Genomic DNA, 18,895 nt, shown 5'->3' on the forward strand with positions numbered 1-18,895 from the left:
GTTTGTTATGTCAATTTTGTCATTGATTGGTTAAATACTGCTTAGAAGAGAACACATCTTTTTTTTCATTTGGCAGGTATTATATTCAAGTGTTTAAGGAAAATAAGATCATCTGGGTATAGAACTCATAAGAAAGAAACTACTTTATCCTAGAAAGTTGCATTCTACATTAAAGATTCTTCATTTGTACACACTTTCCTTGACCTTCTTTCTTTGTCTTCACATACAGTAGTGTAAGGAAACTAGTGAAGCTTAGTGCGGTACAGTTCATGCTGAACAATCACACGGTGAGTTAGCACCTCTTCCTGGTTCTCCTTTAGCCAGCCACACACGCTTCCTCAGCCATATGAAGGAGATGTTTTCAGCTGAGGTTCATAATGCTCTTCCTCCTCCCCTTCTCAGCCAGAGACCCCTCCCTGACTCCCTTCACCCTGCCAGAATGTACTTAACTGGCATCTGAGCTGCTCTTCAGGAGCCAGATAATCTGAGTTTTGATGATGCTGCCTACTTCTACTCATACAAAGATAAATTAGTTGGAGATAACAACAATAATCAAAAAAAATTTTTTAATCCCCCTCATAATCAAGAATGACGATACAGCCATTAGCTTGAAAAGGCTCAGTAATTCTGAAGTTCCTGGCTTGCCTTCTGCCTGTGACCCATGTCTTTATCTTTTTAACTTGTCTTCTTTTTTTCAATAGAGCGAGCACTTTTCATTTCTGGGTATTAACAATCAGTCCAATCTGACAGACATGCGGTGTCGGACTACTTTCTACACAGCACTTGGGCGTCTCCTCATGGTGGATCTAGGTACTGCAATAAATCCTAGAGGCTTGTGCTGTAGTCTGGCACTGTCCTAAATTCTTACTTGAGCGTAGGAGACTAGAGTGGGGGAGGTCTTCCCTGTTGTTTCAACAGTAACAGAACTATCTGAAATAACAGACTGATTTCACCAAGAACACATCATGCCCTCATGATCCCTGTAACTGGAAGAGAAAAACAGTATGTGTCAGTTTTCATCTGATGTGCAGTGGTTTTATTTTTTTATGTGCAGTGGTTTTAAAAACCTCTTCATATTTCTCCTCTGAAAGTTCAGAGCATCAAGAATGGAGAGTCCTAAACGCATCTCCTTGGCCAGATAACCCCTCCACCCCAAATGAAGGCCACCTAAGAGAGTCAGCAGAACTTTCCATGCCCCAGTTCACTAGTACATGTGAACTCAACAGGGCTAAAGAACCTGTCTAGCTCTGTTGTGGTATTAGCAGTTTGGATCCAACTAATGACTGAAACTCAATGCTCTCATCCTCATTTTGAGCTATTTAAGTTTAATCCTACTCTAGAATATTACAAAACCTTTTAGGTTTATGGAAGATCAGTGAAAAGAGAAATATGAAGAGAGCCTCCACAAGCACCTGATTCAAGTATGAGTCTCGTCAGGTTTCATACACTAGACTCAGTCCTTTCTCAGCTGAGTGTTAGCTCTCACTTAAGGAGAAGTAAATAAAAATACACTATCTTGTACGCATAGGAACCTATGGTTTTGTGGTTCAGTGTCTGAAAAAAATATGGACATCCCTGGACTGAAGATTTCTGCCCTTTTTCAGTTTAAAAATTATCTTTGTATATACATGTCACTCTTGAAATTACTACTATTTCCTGTGGAGATGATAAAAGGGCCCCCTTGAATTGTCCTTGGGTCTGTTCACCTTTCATACCATCTTACTTCCCTTGCATATGCAGCTTTGACTTTGTTATATTGGAGTTTATAAGGGTTGTTTCCCTTACAGGAGAGGATGAAGATCAGTATGAGCAGTTCATGCTGCCACTCACAGCAGCGTTTGAGGCTGTGGCCCAGATGTTTAGCACTAATAGTTTCAACGAGCAAGAGGCAAAGGTGAGTCTTTCACCCACTGATAGACCAGCTTCTGCTTTTAGGCAGCCCCTGACAGAGACTAGATTAGCTAGCACTGCAGAAAATAGTGCTCATCCATACATTTTCCACTGATTTTGCTTTTTATTTAATCTCTTTGGACTCCTGGGATTTTGAAATAGAAGAACCAGTAGAGATTATTTATAAAAGTCTTTAATTTTTATGTTAAAGTGTGTTCTTCAGCACTTAGGATTTTTTGTCTAAATTTTCAAATGTAGTAGCATAAAGTTATTATATATGTTTTCCTATTGCCTTTTTAATTTCTGTTATATCTTTAGTTATGTTCCCTTTTCATTTTTAATACTGCTTATTAGTGCTTTCTCTGTTTTTCTATATCAGTTCTGCCAGAGTTGTGCTAATCTTATTAGTCTTCACAAAAATAATAATTTTTGTTTTGCTTTGTTTGAATTTTCTGTAACTGCATTTTCTATTTCATTTATTTCTACTCCTTATGTTTATTTTCATGTATTTTCCTTGGGGTTTTTCCTTTATCCTAACTTCTTCTCAGCCCTCCTTCTTTCCTAATATAATCATTTAAAACTACTACTGTCCCTGTTAGGTATATTATTCCACAGGTCAGTTTTGGTTTTGTTTGGTTTTGTTTGGTTTTTTATTTTAATAAAAAAACACGTAACATAAAATTTACCAGCTTAACCATTTTTAGGCGTATAGTTGAATAACATTAAGTATATTAACATTTTTGTAATCTAAGCCTCCAGAGTCTATACTTTTTATATGTAATGTTTTCATTATAATTCAGTTCTTTGTATTATCTAATTTCCATTAAGATTTCTTCTTTGACAGGAGTCATTTAGAAGGGTTTGTGAATTTCCATACATATGGAATTTTAAAGTTACCTTTAGTTATTGATTTCTGGCTCTCAGAATTATCATTTCTTAATTTCTGCTCTCCTCATCTTCACACACACCTGCTCTCCTTATCTGTAGGTCTCTGTACAAAAACCAGAAGCACCAGACTATTAATATTTGTAGGACATTTTTGCAGTGTTCATAATGACACTGAAGCTGAATTACAGTCACCAGATAACCAGAAGTATTGCCCCCAAAATGCTAGGCTTTACCTAATATTCTAAAATTCCGTTTTATCTTTAGAAAGCCTCTTTGTTTTCTGTCTCCAAATCACAAGGGAAGTTAGCAACACCACTTTATCCAGCTCTCTCTCCTCTTGAGATAGGTACTATTCAAAGCTGAGGTTAGTGTGGAGCATATCAGTTACTTGAGCTAGAGTACCAACCAATACCAAGGATAATTGAGGGGTATTAGTGAGTAGTAACCCTTTTCCTCATCACTTTAGTTTAGCAGCACTTTTCCCCATTGCTTTAGTCCAAAGCAAGTAAAATTAATGAAAAGAACCATTTGGGCCATGAACTACAAACATTATCCATGTCTTTGTTACATCATGTAATAAGTCTTTTAAGTGACTGCGTCTTAGGCTTGAAAACAACTTATTTATCAGTTTAGGAACAGAACTTCGCCTAAAGCGGGCTGTTATGTTAGCAGAAGTGCAATAATTTTTGACAAATGAGTCAGGACACTGAAACGTGCCTTGAGCCTATTGATGATTATTAGCCTTTCAAAATAGTCTTACTGCCGTTCAGGGCCCATAGGATAAGTAAAAGTTCTGTTGAGAAAGAGCATTCATTGGATTTGGAGTCTTTTTTTTTTTTAAGATTTTATTTATTTATTCATATGAGAGAGAGAGAGAAAGAGGCAGATGGAGAAGTAGGCTCCATGCAGGGAGCCTGATGTGGGACTCAATCCCGGGTCTCCAGGATCAGGCCCTGGGCTGAAGGCAGCACTAAACCGCTGAGCCACCCAGGCTGCCGTGGATTTGGAGTCTTGATGGCACCAATCTTAACCGTGGCCCTCTTGCCACCTAGCAGTGTAACTATAGCCATAGTATCTGAGCTCTTAGGGTATGGTCTTTTCTATGAAAGTGTACTTTACAGCTCCAGGAATTGACACAGTCTTATTTCCAGACACCCCAGGCAAAGGGGGAAGTAACATGTAGGCTTCTATGTCTTCCAGCAGGGTCTGCAATTGAGTTCCTATGATATTAATGCCTTTGTAATAAGGTGTGGTACCAGACCTTTAAGATACATAGTCCTTCTGCCTCTTGTGTGAACTTTTTGGCCATTTTTTCTTTTTTTTTCTAACTCTTCTTAAGTCAAGCTTTTTTACTTTTCTACTTTCTACATATGAGTTATCACATTTTAAAACTTCATTAGCCTCTGTTTTTGCTGTGATGGAGCAGGAACCATTGCTTTTTCTTTAGTATATAGCAAGTTTTCAAAACTGATTTTCCAAGTGAAAAGATTCTATCCTAGTATGGAAGAGATCAGTTCAGAATATCTGGGAAGGAGTATTTGTTGAGTGATGGAAGAATTTGGTTACACATTTGTGAAATCCCCATCAAATTGTTATAGATTTGGTTTTTCTTCTATTTTAATATATTTTTGCCTTCTACTACAGCGAACTCTGGTTGGCCTCGTAAGAGACCTGAGAGGGATAGCTTTCGCCTTCAATGCCAAGACCAGCTTCATGATGCTGTTTGAGTGGATGTATCCTAATACAGACCAGGAGCTTGCCACTGCAAGTGGTGGAGTCATCAGGGAAGGGAGCGCGGGAGGATTAGTGAGGCAGCAACGAAGGCAAAGAGTTGCCACCAAAGGCCTGTCCTGTGTCTTGTAAGGTGCCATTCCACAGTGGTGTGATGGCATAACGCTGCCTGCTTGGGTCAGAGGGATGGGCAATGAATGAGGTCATTTCCCACTTTCTCTTCTGGGTCCCAGATACAGATGCCTGCAGAACTGCTGCACGTGAAGTTTGCTACAGTCAGAAAAAGAGATCTCTCAATATAGTAAAAAAAAAAGACGGCTTTCCTAGGAATGGGAAAGTCTAACCTTCTTGAATTCATAACCTTAAACAAATCTTTTCAAAGCTGAGTGCCTTTGTTTATCCAGTAGTTATATAACAGAAATAGCTGATTCCCTTTCATGTCATAAAAGGGAAAAGAGAATAAATAACAATATGAGATACATGATGCTCTTCAGATGAAAGTCATTATGTAAATGACAGTGCATTTTTAGATGCCTATTACAATTTCAGGAGCACACAGTCACCTTAGCACCTTACAGTTAGAAAGACTGCAAGATTAGCAAGCAAGAGACAGGCAGTTGGAGAACTTCCATTTGACAGTTTGTGCTTGCCCAGTGCAGAAAAATATTTTCAATTCTCTACCTTTCTGGATTTAGAATGCTTCCTTAGCTTTTCACTTACAGATATCCATCCTACATGCCAATTCTTCAGCGGGCAATTGAGCTATGGTACCATGATCCAGCCTGCACTACACCTGTGCTCAAGCTGATGGCTGAATTAGTTCATAACAGGTAAGCAGGAAGAAGATTTTCAAAGGACACAACTGCCCTTTTATCAGAGAATTCTGGGAGAATAGATTTTATCTCATGTTTGGGCAGATTGTAGAAGATAATAAGACTCACTGCCATCAGAATTTGAAAAACATCTCTAAAAGTTAATGTGTATATATTTTTGTTTGTTTGAAAGAAGGGTGTCCCAGCCACACAAAGCCATAGCTGCTCGTAGGAAATAAGTGACTCTGGAAAGTCACAAGATAACTCATCCTTACAAGAGGTGAATCTGGCAACCAATATTCTGATTTCCCCACCCATATATAAAAGTTAACATTTAGTACTGGTGTCATATACACTACATTTCAGAGAGACAAGAGTGATGCCAGATTCATTAAAATACCCCATTTTAAGAAAGGTGTCTATTTGGCAAATTGCAGCTGGATGGGTAAAGATTTACTTAGAAAGTAAGACAGGCTTCCCAAAATACTGAATTTTAAATTTGCCCAAGAATTTAGGGATGGAGGAAAAGAAAAATCCATTACCTTGACTTCACTAGAATTTTAGGTGCTTGCCATGGCACTCCCTTTAAGACTACCTTACTGAGGAGGTAGGTAATATTCATAGAGCCTGTAGTCTCTCTCCTAGGAGGCTCATAGTCAAGAGTTACTCATTTACAAAATAGATATTTGAGAGCATCTACTCTGCCAGCCACTTATCTAGCTGTTGTGCCAGACAAAACCTCTCCCCTCTTAGATGTTACATTTTGGAAAGACAAACAGTAAAACGAGTATGGAAAAATCATTTCAGATAGTGGTAAGTGCTATGCAAAAGTTAATAACAGGAATTGAAGGAGGGTCAGAGAACTGACCTCTCAGAAAAGGTGATGTTTAAGCCAGGATCTGAATGACAAGAAAGAAAGATTCTAGTAGCCCTACAAAAATAAGGTGAAAGAGCATCCTAAACAGTGAAAACAACTGCAAAAAAGTCCTGAGATGGGATGAGCTCACTGGGACTTGAGACAGAAAAATGCCACTTGTTGGAGCATGGTGAATGAGGGAGGCCAGAGTAGGAGGAGTCAAACAGGTGGGCAGAGGCCCAGCCCTGGAGACACTTAGTACAGCAGTAACGAGGAAAGTGCGTGCATTCTCATTATAGCGGGAAGCTGCTGAAGTATTTTAAGCACAGGATTAAAATGACCTCGTTTACATTACTTAAAAGTATACCCGTACTATCTAAAGAATGAGACCATAGAGGGGCAAGAGTGGATGCAGAAGAACCATATAGGAAGTGGATAGATTCGGGGCATGTTGTAGAGCTAGACCTTAATGGATCCAGGATGGGGAGGAAAGGAAAGAAGAATCAAGAAAGACTCCTGGGTTTGAGGCTTTAACCACTAGAGTCCTTCAGAAGACTATCTAGAAAATCATTAAAAGGTGGTGAAAACCAAAGAGGTTCTCTGGTCGAAGGAACAATCAGGAACTCAAAACTCAAATTGTTTAAAATGCTTGCCTTATGTACTCTCTCTTGTAGCATTCTCAGTCCCTTCTCCTGGTACCCTCAGGTGCCACTGAACCTGTGAAGGTAAATGTAGGCTGATATCTGAGGGGCCGTGATTTACTACTACCAAGAAATGACTGTCATACAAGCCATAACTTAATCAAATGGAGAATTTTAAGAGAGTAATTTCGTCTACTACCTCACTTTTGTTTCTTTTAAATGTTTTTAATTTGAGAAGCAGAACCTGAGTCTGGCATGTCAGTCTTCAAGACAGAAATTTTGTCACTGGTTAAATATCTTTAACTTGGTTAATCTACATTAGGAATTATGTACATCTTAGTGCAAAAAGAATCACCCAGAGTACTCAGATGAGAGCCTGAAGTACCCTGGTCTTCCAGCAGCATGCCTCTGACTTCCTCTGCTTCTGTGTTCTCTGTTCAGGTCTCAGCGACTCCAATTTGATGTCTCTTCCCCCAATGGCATCTTACTCTTCAGAGAAACCAGCAAGATGATAACAATGTATGGTAAGTGCCTTAGAGGAGCATAACCTTGGGAGTGAATTTCAGTGCAGTCACCACACTGTGTGCAGTGTAGGCAAGCTCTGGCAACAGCCAGGTTAGGCAGCTGGCACTGAGCGCCTTTGAATAGAGGGTTGAGTTGGTGACATAAACTATCAGTTACAATGTGGTTGAATAAATGTATATATCATATATCTGTCTACTCAGGCAATCGCATCCTGACACTAGGAGAGGTCCCAAAGGATCAGGTCTATGCACTGAAGCTCAAGGGCATCTCCATCTGCTTCTCCATGCTGAAGGCTGCCCTCAGTGGGAGTTACGTCAATTTTGGAGTCTTCCGTCTCTATGGAGATGATGCGCTGGACAATGCTCTACAGACCTTCATCAAGCTGCTCCTCTCTATTCCCCACAGTGACCTCCTGGTAAGTCTTTAGCTTCACTGACAGGATCCAAGCCCCTCATCACAATCAGATGTTTTTGTTTTGGGGTTTTGTTTTTTTGTTATTTTGCCTGACGCTATGATTGAATGTTTCTCTGGGAAACTGTAAGCTAGCTCCAGCTAGTTCTTTTGTCTTCCCATCTGAAAGGCAGTCAGCTATTTTATTTAGGATCTTGCTCTCCATGTTGGAGCACCTGGGTGGCATAATTGCTTGAGCATCTGACTCTTGGTTTTGGCTTGGGCCCTGATCTCAGGGTCGTAAGTCAAGCCACATCAGGTTTTATGCTTAGTGGAGAGTCTGCTTGAGATTCTCTCTCCTTTCCCTCTGCCCCTCCAGTTCATGTTCACTTGCTCTCTGTCTGAAATCAGTCAATCCTAAAAAAAAAAAAAAAAGATCTTGCTCTCTGAATATTTAGGTGAACAGTGCCTCAGCTTTTATCCTCCTCTTCTCCCACAGGACTACCCCAAGCTCAGCCAGTCTTACTATTCACTACTGGAAGTCCTGACCCAGGACCACATGAACTTTATTGCAAGTCTGGAACCTCATGTCATCATGTATATTCTCTCTTCCATTTCTGAAGGACTTACTGCACTTGGTGAGCACCTAGATTGGTTGCTTTTTACCACTTCACAGAAAGGGAGAGTTTTGCCCCCATGTCCAAAAGGGTTACTGCTTTGGGGTATATGTATGACCCATGGATACATTCTCATCCATAAAAATTTAGCGACCCTATCCTAAGGACCAAGCACTCTGCTAGGCACTAAGGATATAGTAATTAATAACCACCCTATCCTTTCAGAGCTTTTTATCTGCTAGATGAAATAGACATGTAGATAAGTGCCTATTTACTGCACTTACCTACTTATGCACTACAGTAGGAATGCAGAGGGTGTCCTGTGAGAGCTAGCTGTTGGGAAGAATACCTAAACTCCTGGTATTGAGGAGGTGGAGTCAAACAAGGCTGGCCAAAGGCATTGATATCAAAGTATAGGCCAAAAAGCTGAACGGGTGTTAGCAGGTTAGTGAAGAGGCTTCCTAGCAGCAGAGCAAGTACTAGCACCTGCGGGCAGGAGTCGGGAAATCCAGGTGGCTGGCACACTGGTGCGGAGGAGCAGGGGAGAGAGGTGGATGGGGCAAATCTGGAGATCACACAGGGGCCCTCAAGCCCTTTTAGAGTATTGGATTCTTACCTGAGGATAGTGGAAGGAGGCTATGGAATGTGCTCACACAGCTCCACAAGTTTTCATCCTCCTCCATCTGGTTCCTGTCAACTCCTTTGTTTCTGAGCTACCTTCAAGGAGTCTTAGTAGGTATGCATGTGTTCAGAGAATAAAAACCATTTTTTTGTGTTAGGCTACACCAAACCTAAATAGGAAGATTAAGTCAACTGTAAAATAATCACAATGTATTGCAAGTACACACAGAATTGCCTACTGTGGTGGGTTACACCTCCACGCCCCTTCTTTGACAGGCATTTACTTCCAGCAGGGTGTAGAGCCATTCCTAGGACAGTCCAGCCAAGGTATCCGACACTGCTTTGGAAAGCTGTTTGATAGCTTCTTGAAAATGGAGGGACATCTGCACAAACAGAAACGGAATGGTTGACTCTTTAATGGTTTATCCCTTAGTCCTCTGGCCTGTGCCTTACCTTGTCAGAGTTCTGTCCACAAGTCAGGCTGCAGTGTCCCCTTCTGTAAAATGCAGAGATGAGTCTGCAGCTCCCTATGTGCCCTCCACACTCCCCGCAAAGTGCTTCGATGATAAGGAATACAGTATCTCTAACAAATTGTAAATGTTGTTAGGCAGTAGGAAGCTAGGTTTAATGATCTTCCTCCAGTAACTCAGACTTCTTGGATTCCCATCACAGCTTGTCCAGTTATTAGCAGTGTGATCTGGAGGCAAATCACATAACCTCTCCAAACTTTGGTTTATTCATTTGTAAAATGGAACACCTACCTCCTGGAGTTCTCAGGAGGATAAATTGGAGATAATACCTGAAAAATCCTTAACACAATATTTGGCACAGTAGAAATACTTGCTGGTTGTAAATTATTTGTCATTTTTTATGAAGCAGAAGACCTATATCCATATCACATTGAGTCAGTAATGTCGATACTACTAATTTATATTGTCTATTACCACATGGTCACTTTCAAGCTTAGAATTGGACCTTGCTATATGATGAAGGTGAGAGGTCAACAGGAAGCACCCAAGCACAGGCCTTGACTGAACTGGGACAGTCCCCAGGCTGCTGGGGTACCTCTTCCTCTAAAGGATCTCAGCTGAGGGCAGTCCCTTAGTTGCCCATGTCGCCATCAGCCGTTCCATCCCTGCTCTAATCCACCCCTGCCCCTCATTCTTTTAGACACCATGGTATGCACAGGCTGCTGCTCCTGCCTGGACCACATCGTGACATACCTCTTTAAGCAACTGTCACGGAGCACCAAGAAGAGGACGACACCCCTAAACCAGGAGAGTGACCGTTTTCTGCATATCATGCAGCAGCATCCAGAGATGATCCAGCAGGTAAGGAACATGAGCATTGGGAGGTGATGTAGGGTGTCTTGCATTGAAGAACCTCTCAGAGAGGAGAAGCCAAGCAAAATGAGGAGTCTAACACCTCACCAGCCCAGTGCTGCTGAAGTGAAATTTATGCCTTAAAATTGCCATGGATTTTGAGTTTGGTGAGTAATTATCAGATATTTAAAACCTGAAGAAGGATGGACAGCCCAGGTGGCTCAGTGGTTTAGCACCGCATTCAGCCCAGGGTGTGATCCTGGAGCTCCAGGATCAAGTCCCACGTTGGGCTCCCTGCATGGAGCCTGCTTCTCCCTCTGCCTGTGTCTCTCTCTGTCTCTGTGTTTCTCATGAATAAATAAATAAAATATTTTTTAAAAAGAAAAAAAGAAAAAAAACTGAAGAAGGAAAAAAAAGTTCTTAATTGTTTTTCCAAGTATCATACAAGCCTCTACGCCTTGGACCATCCTCCTACAACAATGACTGTGTTCACCCATTGCTGTAAAGTTTGTACTCCCATTTGCAAAATGGGAACAAGAATGCAGGATAAGGGGCGCCTGGGTGGCTCAGTGGTTGAGCATCTGCTTTTGGGCTCAGAGTGTGATCCCGGGTCCTGGGATCAAGTCTTACATTGGGCTCCCCATGGGGAGCCTGCTTCTCCCTCTGCCTATGTCTCTGCCTCACTGTGTATGTCTCATAAATAAGTAAATAAGTATTTTTTTAAAACGGGGGTGGGGAATGCCTGGGTAGCTCAGTGGCTAAGATCTGCCTTTGGCTCAGAGCATGATCCTGGAGTCCCAGGATCGAGTCCCACATAGGGCTCCCTGCCCGATGGAGCTTGGTTCTCCCTCTGCCTGTGTCTCTGCCTCTTTCTCTGTCTCTCATGAACAAATAAATAATTTTTTTTAAAAGCATGCAGGATAAAAGGAAATAACTGACCACACAGAGATCAAACCATATGTTTGCCATTTGTGTGAAGCATCTTTCCAGAAGTAAGATTTGCAAAAATATACTAGATAAAACTCGATAAGGAAATGGGATCAATGGAATTATTTAGCTTTTAGCTATTAATTTTAACCAATCTCATCTTTGTCTGTTTTGTTCTCTAAAGAAACCGTGAAATAATTCATATTTGCATCATATCCTCAGAATGTTATAAAACTGTCTCCTCTGAAACAAGTACCTGGGAACTGTAGTGTAAATTGATTTTGCCTACTGTAATCATTGTTTGACCCATCCCATTCCCCACAAAAATCAGGGTGAACTTGGAAGGTCCATTTTTAAAGGAATTATCAAACCAATTTAAAGAATAGGACAGGAAATATCATAGAAAATTTACCTTGTAATAGAGGATTAAAATAAAGCTTCATAAACTATTTGCCTGGCTTATCCTAGACAGAAGAGGCCTTCAACCCAACAGACTCTTCATTTAGAATCTATAATTCTGTCTTGGGTAGCTACACACTAGATCACTGCCTCAGATTCTCCATTTCCAGATGCTGTCAACGGTGCTGAACATCATCATCTTTGAAGACTGTAGGAACCAGTGGTCTATGTCTCGGCCCCTACTTGGCTTGATACTACTTAATGAAAAGGTAAGAGAGCTAACCCCTGGTGCCCAGAGCCAGAAGCATGGATAGACACGCGTTTGGCTGTCATTTTCCAAGGCACTGTAAGAAACATTATAGGAACACCCCACAATGGTGAAGCAGAGAGAAAACAGCCCACTTTCTGAGTATGCACTGTTCATTTTTGAACAGCACATAATCAGTGAACTGTTAGAAGTCAGCATGTGTGGCAATTCAGACAAAGGATGAGGAAGTGTTATTAGGAGAGAATATACAGGGGCAGCCCCGGTGGCTCAGCGGTTTAGCGCCGCCTTTAGCCCAGGGTGTGATCTTGGAGACCCAGGATCGAGTCCCACATCAGGCTCCCTCCATGGAGCCTGCTTCTCCCTCTCCCTGTGCCTGTCTCTCTCTCCTTTCTGTGTCTCTCATGAATAAATAAATAAAATCTTTAAAAATATATATATATACCTAGAGGGCAGACCACCTATGACCTAAATTCTAGTTCCAGCTCTACCACAGACATACATAAGGAAGTCTAGAGGTTTCTATAAAAATAACCTGGATCAGGGCACCTAGCAGGCTTGGCTGGTAGAGCATGTGACTGTTGATCTCACAGTCAGTTGTAGGTTCAAGCCCCACTTAGGGTGTAGAAATTACTTGAAAAATAAAATCCTTAAAAAAAAAAAAAGAAGAAGAACCTAGATCAGGTGACCCTTAGAGTATTTACACTTAAAACTCTTGATTTTCAAGTAAGATAAGGTACATTATCTTGCAAATACTTACTAGATTCAAAAAAGGTACCCCATTTGGTAGATAATTCTGTGTCTTAGAGAAGAACATCCTTTCAGCCCTGCAGATGAGGGAGAGCTAATCCCCATCTCCTCTCCTTACTATGTCTCACTCTGCCCTGCAGTATTTTTCTGACCTAAGGAACAGTATCGTGAACAGCCAGCCACCAGAGAAGCAGCAGGCTATGCATCTGTGTTTCGAAAACCTGATGGAAGGCATCGAGCGAAATCTTCTTACGAAAAACAGAGACAGGTGAGTGTAGAGGGCCCTACTGAGAAGTCCTAGGCCATTTCTCAAGTCATCGAAACAGGAGACTCCTTAAGAGTCTTTTAGAGGCCATCTTACAGCAGTGCTGTCCAATAGAACAGGCCACATAAGTAACTTTAAATGTTTTAGTAGCCACATTTTAAAAAAGGTAAAAAGAAACAGACAAAATTCATTTTAATACATTGCATTTAATATATGCAGATTATCATGTCAATGTGTGATCCATATTTAAAAATTGAGAATTTTAACATTTCTTTTTTATTGTACTAAGTCTTCAAGATCCTGTGTATTGTACACTTAACAGGGCATCCCAGCTAGGATGCTAAATATTCATTTGAAATACTAAGACTTCATAAAATAATACAGTTGACAAAATAGATTCCTGTATACACTTAGAAGTTGTCTGGCTGTCAACTGAATTGGGTATCAGGCTTTTGTGAATTAATTTTTAAATTGTATTTAATTAATTTGAAATTTGGCACTTTAATTTAAAATTAAGGTACAATTGGGGAACTGAATTTTAACCTCATTTTATTTGGCTGAGTTCTTCAACTGCACCGAGCACATTTCTAGTGTTCAGTAGCCATGCGCAGCTACCGCACATCCTGGCACTAAGCCCTGAGACCACTTCCTTCTCTTCATGTCCTCACTTTGGGAGGATTACTTCCCACCTCTGTGAGACGCCTGAGCCGGAGATGGCCCTCAAAGCCCAGATTTGACCAGATCTCTGGGTCTGCCACAAGGTTGTCAGGTAGAAAGGTATGCACAACTAGCCCAGCTTTCCACTAGGGTCTGAAGACTAAGGTTAACTGACCTTAGAAGCAGATTCATATATTCTGCCTCTCAGTAGCCACTTCTCTGCCAGAAATATTTTAGGCGGAGACCTTTCCCTCCCACCCTCCTCCCCCAACCTACATGCATCCCCTCTGCAGGTTCACCCAGAACCTGTCGGCATTCCGTCGAGAAGTCAACGACTCGATGAAGAATTCCACTTATGGCGTGAATAGCAATGACATGATGAGCTGACACCTCCTTGGACTCTACCTGTACAGAGCAGCGTCCCTTTGGTCTGGCCCAGAGGGGCAAACAATTACAAGGGAGAGGGCCTGGCTGACCCTGGCTCCCTCCTCCAGGGGTGTGGGGAAACTGGCAAAGTCAACTGGCTACTTCCCCAGGGAATAGGGGTGTGAGTGCACTCACTAGGGGGCAGGGCGCTGCTGGTTCCTGGGGGGTTGGGTGGGAAGGGTGGTGGGAGGAGATAGAGACACAAATGTGTGAGACTCCAGCCCCTCCTCCTGGGGCCACCCCAGGGGGCGGGGGGGCGGGGAACCCCCGGTGTCCTGCCACAACCTGCCTTGTATAAACATGTACATTTTTTCATAACATTTTGAACAAGGTTTATATTGACTCAAGTTTAAAAACAAAAAGTGTGACTGAAAAATTTTTACAGAGTCTAGTGCACCAATGCTGATGTGAGGGGTTATGTATGCGAGTGAGGAAAAAATGTGTATTCTGGTGGCCTGAAGCTTTACTGGACGAGGATGTGTGAACGTGCAGAGATATATTTAGTGACACAGTGTAGAGAGGCAAAAAAAAAAAAAAAAAAAAGGTAAAAATTCCAAATGTATATTTTTTCTTATTGCCCTTCCCTTGCCCCCCAAATTATCACTTCCTGTTACTGTATTACCCTTGTTATTAGGAACTCTAAGCCATGCGGAGCACCATCCTTCCCCTTCAACCATAGATTCTGCCCTAGGTCCCTTGACCTCTTGCAGTGACAGACAACTCCAGCTAAAAGTGTTTGGTGTTCTTAGCTTCATCCTTTTTCCCACTTTGCTTATCCTCATCCTCAGACAGATGCCTCTTGCTTTTATAAGTCGGATGTAACTCTATGACTTCGGGTTCTCGGTCTCTGTTAAAGGGAGAGACCGGAGAGAAGGAATTGAGCCAGTTGCTCTCCTGGTGAGCCATTTGGATGAGTCCACCAGAGGCCCAGTTGTGTGGCCAATAACTTTGAGTCTTCCCCAGCCCTTGAGGCAGTGTGTGTGGATGTGTGCGCGTGGATATTTATATATGTACCCTGCACTTGTGAATGTATGAACTGGAGGAAGTTACTACAGTGGAGGGGTTCTTAATAACAAGGTCTGCCTAGCATGAAGTATTTAACAATCTCCCAACCCTTTAAAAATATACATTTTTATAAAATGAAAACCATAATAAATGTTTTGAATATTAAAAAAAAATTAACCTACAGAAGAAAATTAATGGAGAAAGCTATTTGCCTTGTACTTTTTCCACAATTGCTGCTGCTAGTTGTACGCATCTCTAGTTCAGCTCTTGCCCATGGGACACTCATCAATTAGGTTTTATCTTTATTTCTCTCCTTTACCCCCCAAAACAAGCCTGTTAATTTTTTTTTTTCCTTCTCCTCTGGCGACTGTGTGGTGAATCCTTTCTTGCGTGATCAGGTTGCGGATAGACTTGTAAGGGTGTTTGCTGCATACAGTGTAAGCATTGTGACCGCCAATAAACTTCAATGGTTTCTACTGACCCGGCTTCAGCGATCAAGTCTAGTGTGTCTATAGGGCCATGTCTCACTCTAAACACACAAAAAATGTCTGAAACATGCATTCTTAAAAAAGCCAGTGGATGACCGATGCCTCTCACCCTTGTAAAATTAGCTTCTCATTCAATTAAATTTGACTCAATTTCTTTTAAAAATATGATTGTTTTATTTGAGGCAGATTATACTATAGATAGATATCCATGCTCCTGTCCACAGCTATAAAAGTGAAGCCACTCTACCTCTACTAGGTAATAACATGGCAACCAACAGAGAAGTAATAATCATAGAAAGCCCAGTTTTGTTAATGTTCTTTTTTAAAATTTTTTTATTTAAGAGAGCGTTGTACAGGGGAGCAGGGGGAAGGGCAGAGGGAGAGGGAGACAAGCAGACTCCCCACTGAGCTCGGAGTGCAGCTCAGGGCTCAATCCTGGGACCCTGAGATCATAACCTGAACCTGACTGAGTCACCCAGGTGCCCCTTTGTTAATGTTCTGACATCTGCTCCTCTTATGTGGGCTGGGCTTCATTCCTGAAACCCTGACAAGTTCAAGGATCTGGTTTTTTTTTTCCCCCTATGCTACTTTCCTTATACTACCCTAATGGGCCAGAATTACCAATGAAGAACACCATAGTTAATGACTATTTCTCGTCCCCATACTTTGTAGTTCCTAGGTATGAGAACTTCATTACCAGGAACATTGTATCTGTATCTGTCCCTTAATATAGATTTATAGCCAATGAATCCCAGGCTCTAGAGCGGTACTTAAAAAAAAAAAAAGATTTTCTTATTCACTTTATAGAGTGTAAGTGCGGGGAGAGGCAGAGGACAAGAACCACCCTCCTGTAGACTCCCTGCTGAGCACAGCCCACACAGGGCTCAGCTAGATCCCGAGACCCACGAGATCATGACCCCAGCTCCACCGATGCTCCACTGACAGACCAGCTGCCACTCTTGTCCACCTTAGCTAGATGTCCTGCTACTTTCGTTTGCTGTTTCTGTTTTCTCAGGACTGTCTTGGTCCTAAGTTATTTTGAAGGCAAAAATTTCTATTCTCATAGCTAGAAGGCAAATAGAATTGATTCATCTTAGTCTATCTCTAAGCCTAAGAGAAATATAAAATGGTCAGGCTTCATTAATATGCAAAGCATTCCAGTCACATGCCCCAGTGACCTGGCATTCTAATTCTGTGGTGAATAAGATAAAAAAACAGCTTTCGAGGGGCTCCCTGGGTGGCTCAGCGGTTTGGCATCTGCCTTTGGCCCAGGGTAGGATCCTGGAGTCCCGGGATCAAGTCCCACATCGGGCTCCCAGCACGGAGGCTGCTTCTCCCTCTGCCTGTGTCTCTGCCTCTCTCTTTCTCTGTCTCTATGAATAAATAAATAAAATCTTAAAAAAAAAAAAACTTTCCCACGGGTACTTGAAGAACCTCCTCTCCCTCAACTATCCCGAGATGCTGCTTGATCAGCAAAGCCCCAGACCCCTTTTCCCTTCCACGAAGAGCTTCAGAGGTGAGAAACCCACCATACGTGGTGGCCTCCAAAGTGCAGTCTAGTCATGACAAACTGCTGTGGTAGAATCTTCCACAGCCACAGCAAACTTTTTAAACAGTGAAGCTGTGCCTTTCTTGACAGTGAAAAGAGGGGGCACCCAAAAAACAGCCAAATAGGAAAATTTTTTTCTGGTCAAATTATCAGCAATTTAACATGATCCATCCTTTAGAAAGCCAGTTATCTTTAAACCTTGGTTTTCCCCCAAGAAGTCGTGTGGGGGTTTTTTTCAGTAAAAACAGGAGAGTAGTTTCTGGGCTGTCCTGGGCAGTATGGTCAAGTGTCTTTAGACTTTTCTGACACAAACTGTACCTTCTGTTGACAAAACACCTCAAGTCTTTATATACATAAATTGTATTATGTGCATTATGTATGTGGTTTTTTTGTTGGTTCTGCCCAAATAAGGGTTATTTATTCTCACTAAAGTATAAATCAAATAGGAAGAATTTGGCCCAGGGTCAAACCTTTACAGTTAGATTTTAAGAAGTAATGACTTTCACCCAATTGTTTATTTTCTAATAACAAGTGACAGCCTACTAAGAAATAAGAGTTTTATATTCTGCAAACATGAACTTACTCTTTTAAGAACTTGTGGGGGTTTTCTTCTCCCAAGTGGAAAAATATTTTAACACTTTGTGAAATTTCAACCAGGTGCAGACACAGACCACCTTCCAAAATGTTCGTGGTCATGAGGTAACAGGAATTGAGTGTAGAGGGGACCCCTGGGTGGCTCAGCGGTTTAGCGCCTGCCTTTGGCCCAGGTGTGATCCTGGAGACCCCGGATCGAGTCCCGCGCCGGGCTCCCTGCATGGAGCCTGCTTCTCCCTCTGCCTGTGCCTGTGCCTCTCTCTCTGTGTGTCTCTCATGAATAAATAAAATCTTTTTTAAAAATAAAAAATGAATTGAGTGTACAGAGCCAAAGCACCTCTCGGTATCCTGTTTGCCAGCCCGTGCCCCACCCGGGGTGTTTGGCTCCGTTGTCTTCTAATGCCGCCACGGTGCCAAATGCCAAAGCAAAACAGGAAAGCAAAGATAATTACAGGGAACCTGCAAAAGCCATAAATCTAATAATAAGGCCTTGAAAAGTGTCAATGGCTATAACTCTCAAAGTCCTACTTCAGATATTTCAAAAAATAAAACTGAAAGTATAAAAGTGGACACACCAACCATAATTAATACATCCGCTAATTAAGTGCCAGGTAGTGTCCTAGAACTCTTGCCTCTGTGGCTTGTCTCCTGGGCCCATTACATCCACCTTGTGTTTCTTAGATGCCCTGGAATTCACTGGTCAGCCGCTTTGGTGTATTTCAGGAGCCGGGTCAACTAAACAAATCGGCTGCTAGACAGTGGGACCTCCACCCCATGAGCAGACTGGATGGGACCAGAAAACCTCTGGGTGTCCGGGCAGCCTGACTGCTGCTGCTCTGTTCACTCATCCAACACTTAGCATCCACTTCAGGACAAATACCTTCTGGATGGTCAGAAACAAAAGGAAACTCAAAAGCAAAAAACCATTGGCAAGGCTACTGATTCCCAGTCTTCAGCGTAAGATGCTTGGACGGGCCGGGCCGGCTCCAACCACGCCGGGCCTTGGTGAGGCCGACGGGCCGCTGTGCCGCCGGCTGCGGAAGGGGGCGGCCTTGGCGGGGCCGCGGAGTCCGAAAACCCGCGCTCTCCTCCCGCGTCGAAGCGAAGGCGATCTCCGGAGGCGGAATCGGTTCGAGTCGAAGGGCAATGAGCGTGCAGCACCGCTCCCGCCGCCCGGGCTCCAGCGCCGCAGCGGCGCCCCGCTCCCAAGCCCGGTGCCCGCCTCCCCCCGCGGCCTCCGCAGGCTCGTCCCGGGCGCTCCTCCTCGCCCTCCGCGT

The 18,895-nt window shown here is 42.5% G+C and overlaps 1 protein-coding gene across 4 annotated transcripts in view; it reads left to right on the forward strand.

The window, feature by feature from the left end:
• Nucleotides 1-15,467, forward strand: part of XPO7 (exportin 7) — a 91,172-nt gene extending 75,705 nt beyond the window's left edge. For all 4 annotated transcript variants that reach the window (XM_072719425.1, XM_072719426.1, XM_026007965.2 and 1 more), the window contains exons 17-28: nucleotides 224-287; nucleotides 702-810; nucleotides 1,788-1,894; nucleotides 4,423-4,511; nucleotides 5,232-5,339; nucleotides 7,260-7,342; nucleotides 7,544-7,758; nucleotides 8,233-8,371; nucleotides 10,142-10,302; nucleotides 11,790-11,888; nucleotides 12,775-12,902; nucleotides 13,850-15,467. In XM_072719425.1, coding sequence (XP_072575526.1) covers nucleotides 224-287; nucleotides 702-810; nucleotides 1,788-1,894; nucleotides 4,423-4,511; nucleotides 5,232-5,339; nucleotides 7,260-7,342; nucleotides 7,544-7,758; nucleotides 8,233-8,371; nucleotides 10,142-10,302; nucleotides 11,790-11,888; nucleotides 12,775-12,902; nucleotides 13,850-13,943 — 1,396 coding nt within the window. In that variant the 3' untranslated portion in view covers nucleotides 13,944-15,467. The remainder of the gene's footprint in view (nucleotides 1-223; nucleotides 288-701; nucleotides 811-1,787; nucleotides 1,895-4,422; nucleotides 4,512-5,231; nucleotides 5,340-7,259; nucleotides 7,343-7,543; nucleotides 7,759-8,232; nucleotides 8,372-10,141; nucleotides 10,303-11,789; nucleotides 11,889-12,774; nucleotides 12,903-13,849) is intronic.
• The last annotated feature ends 3,428 nt before the right edge of the window (nucleotides 15,468-18,895 follow it).

The sequence above is a fragment of the Vulpes vulpes genome, chromosome 9, assembly GCF_048418805.1.
Source record: "Vulpes vulpes isolate BD-2025 chromosome 9, VulVul3, whole genome shotgun sequence".
NCBI classification, from domain to species: domain Eukaryota; kingdom Metazoa; phylum Chordata; class Mammalia; order Carnivora; family Canidae; genus Vulpes; species Vulpes vulpes.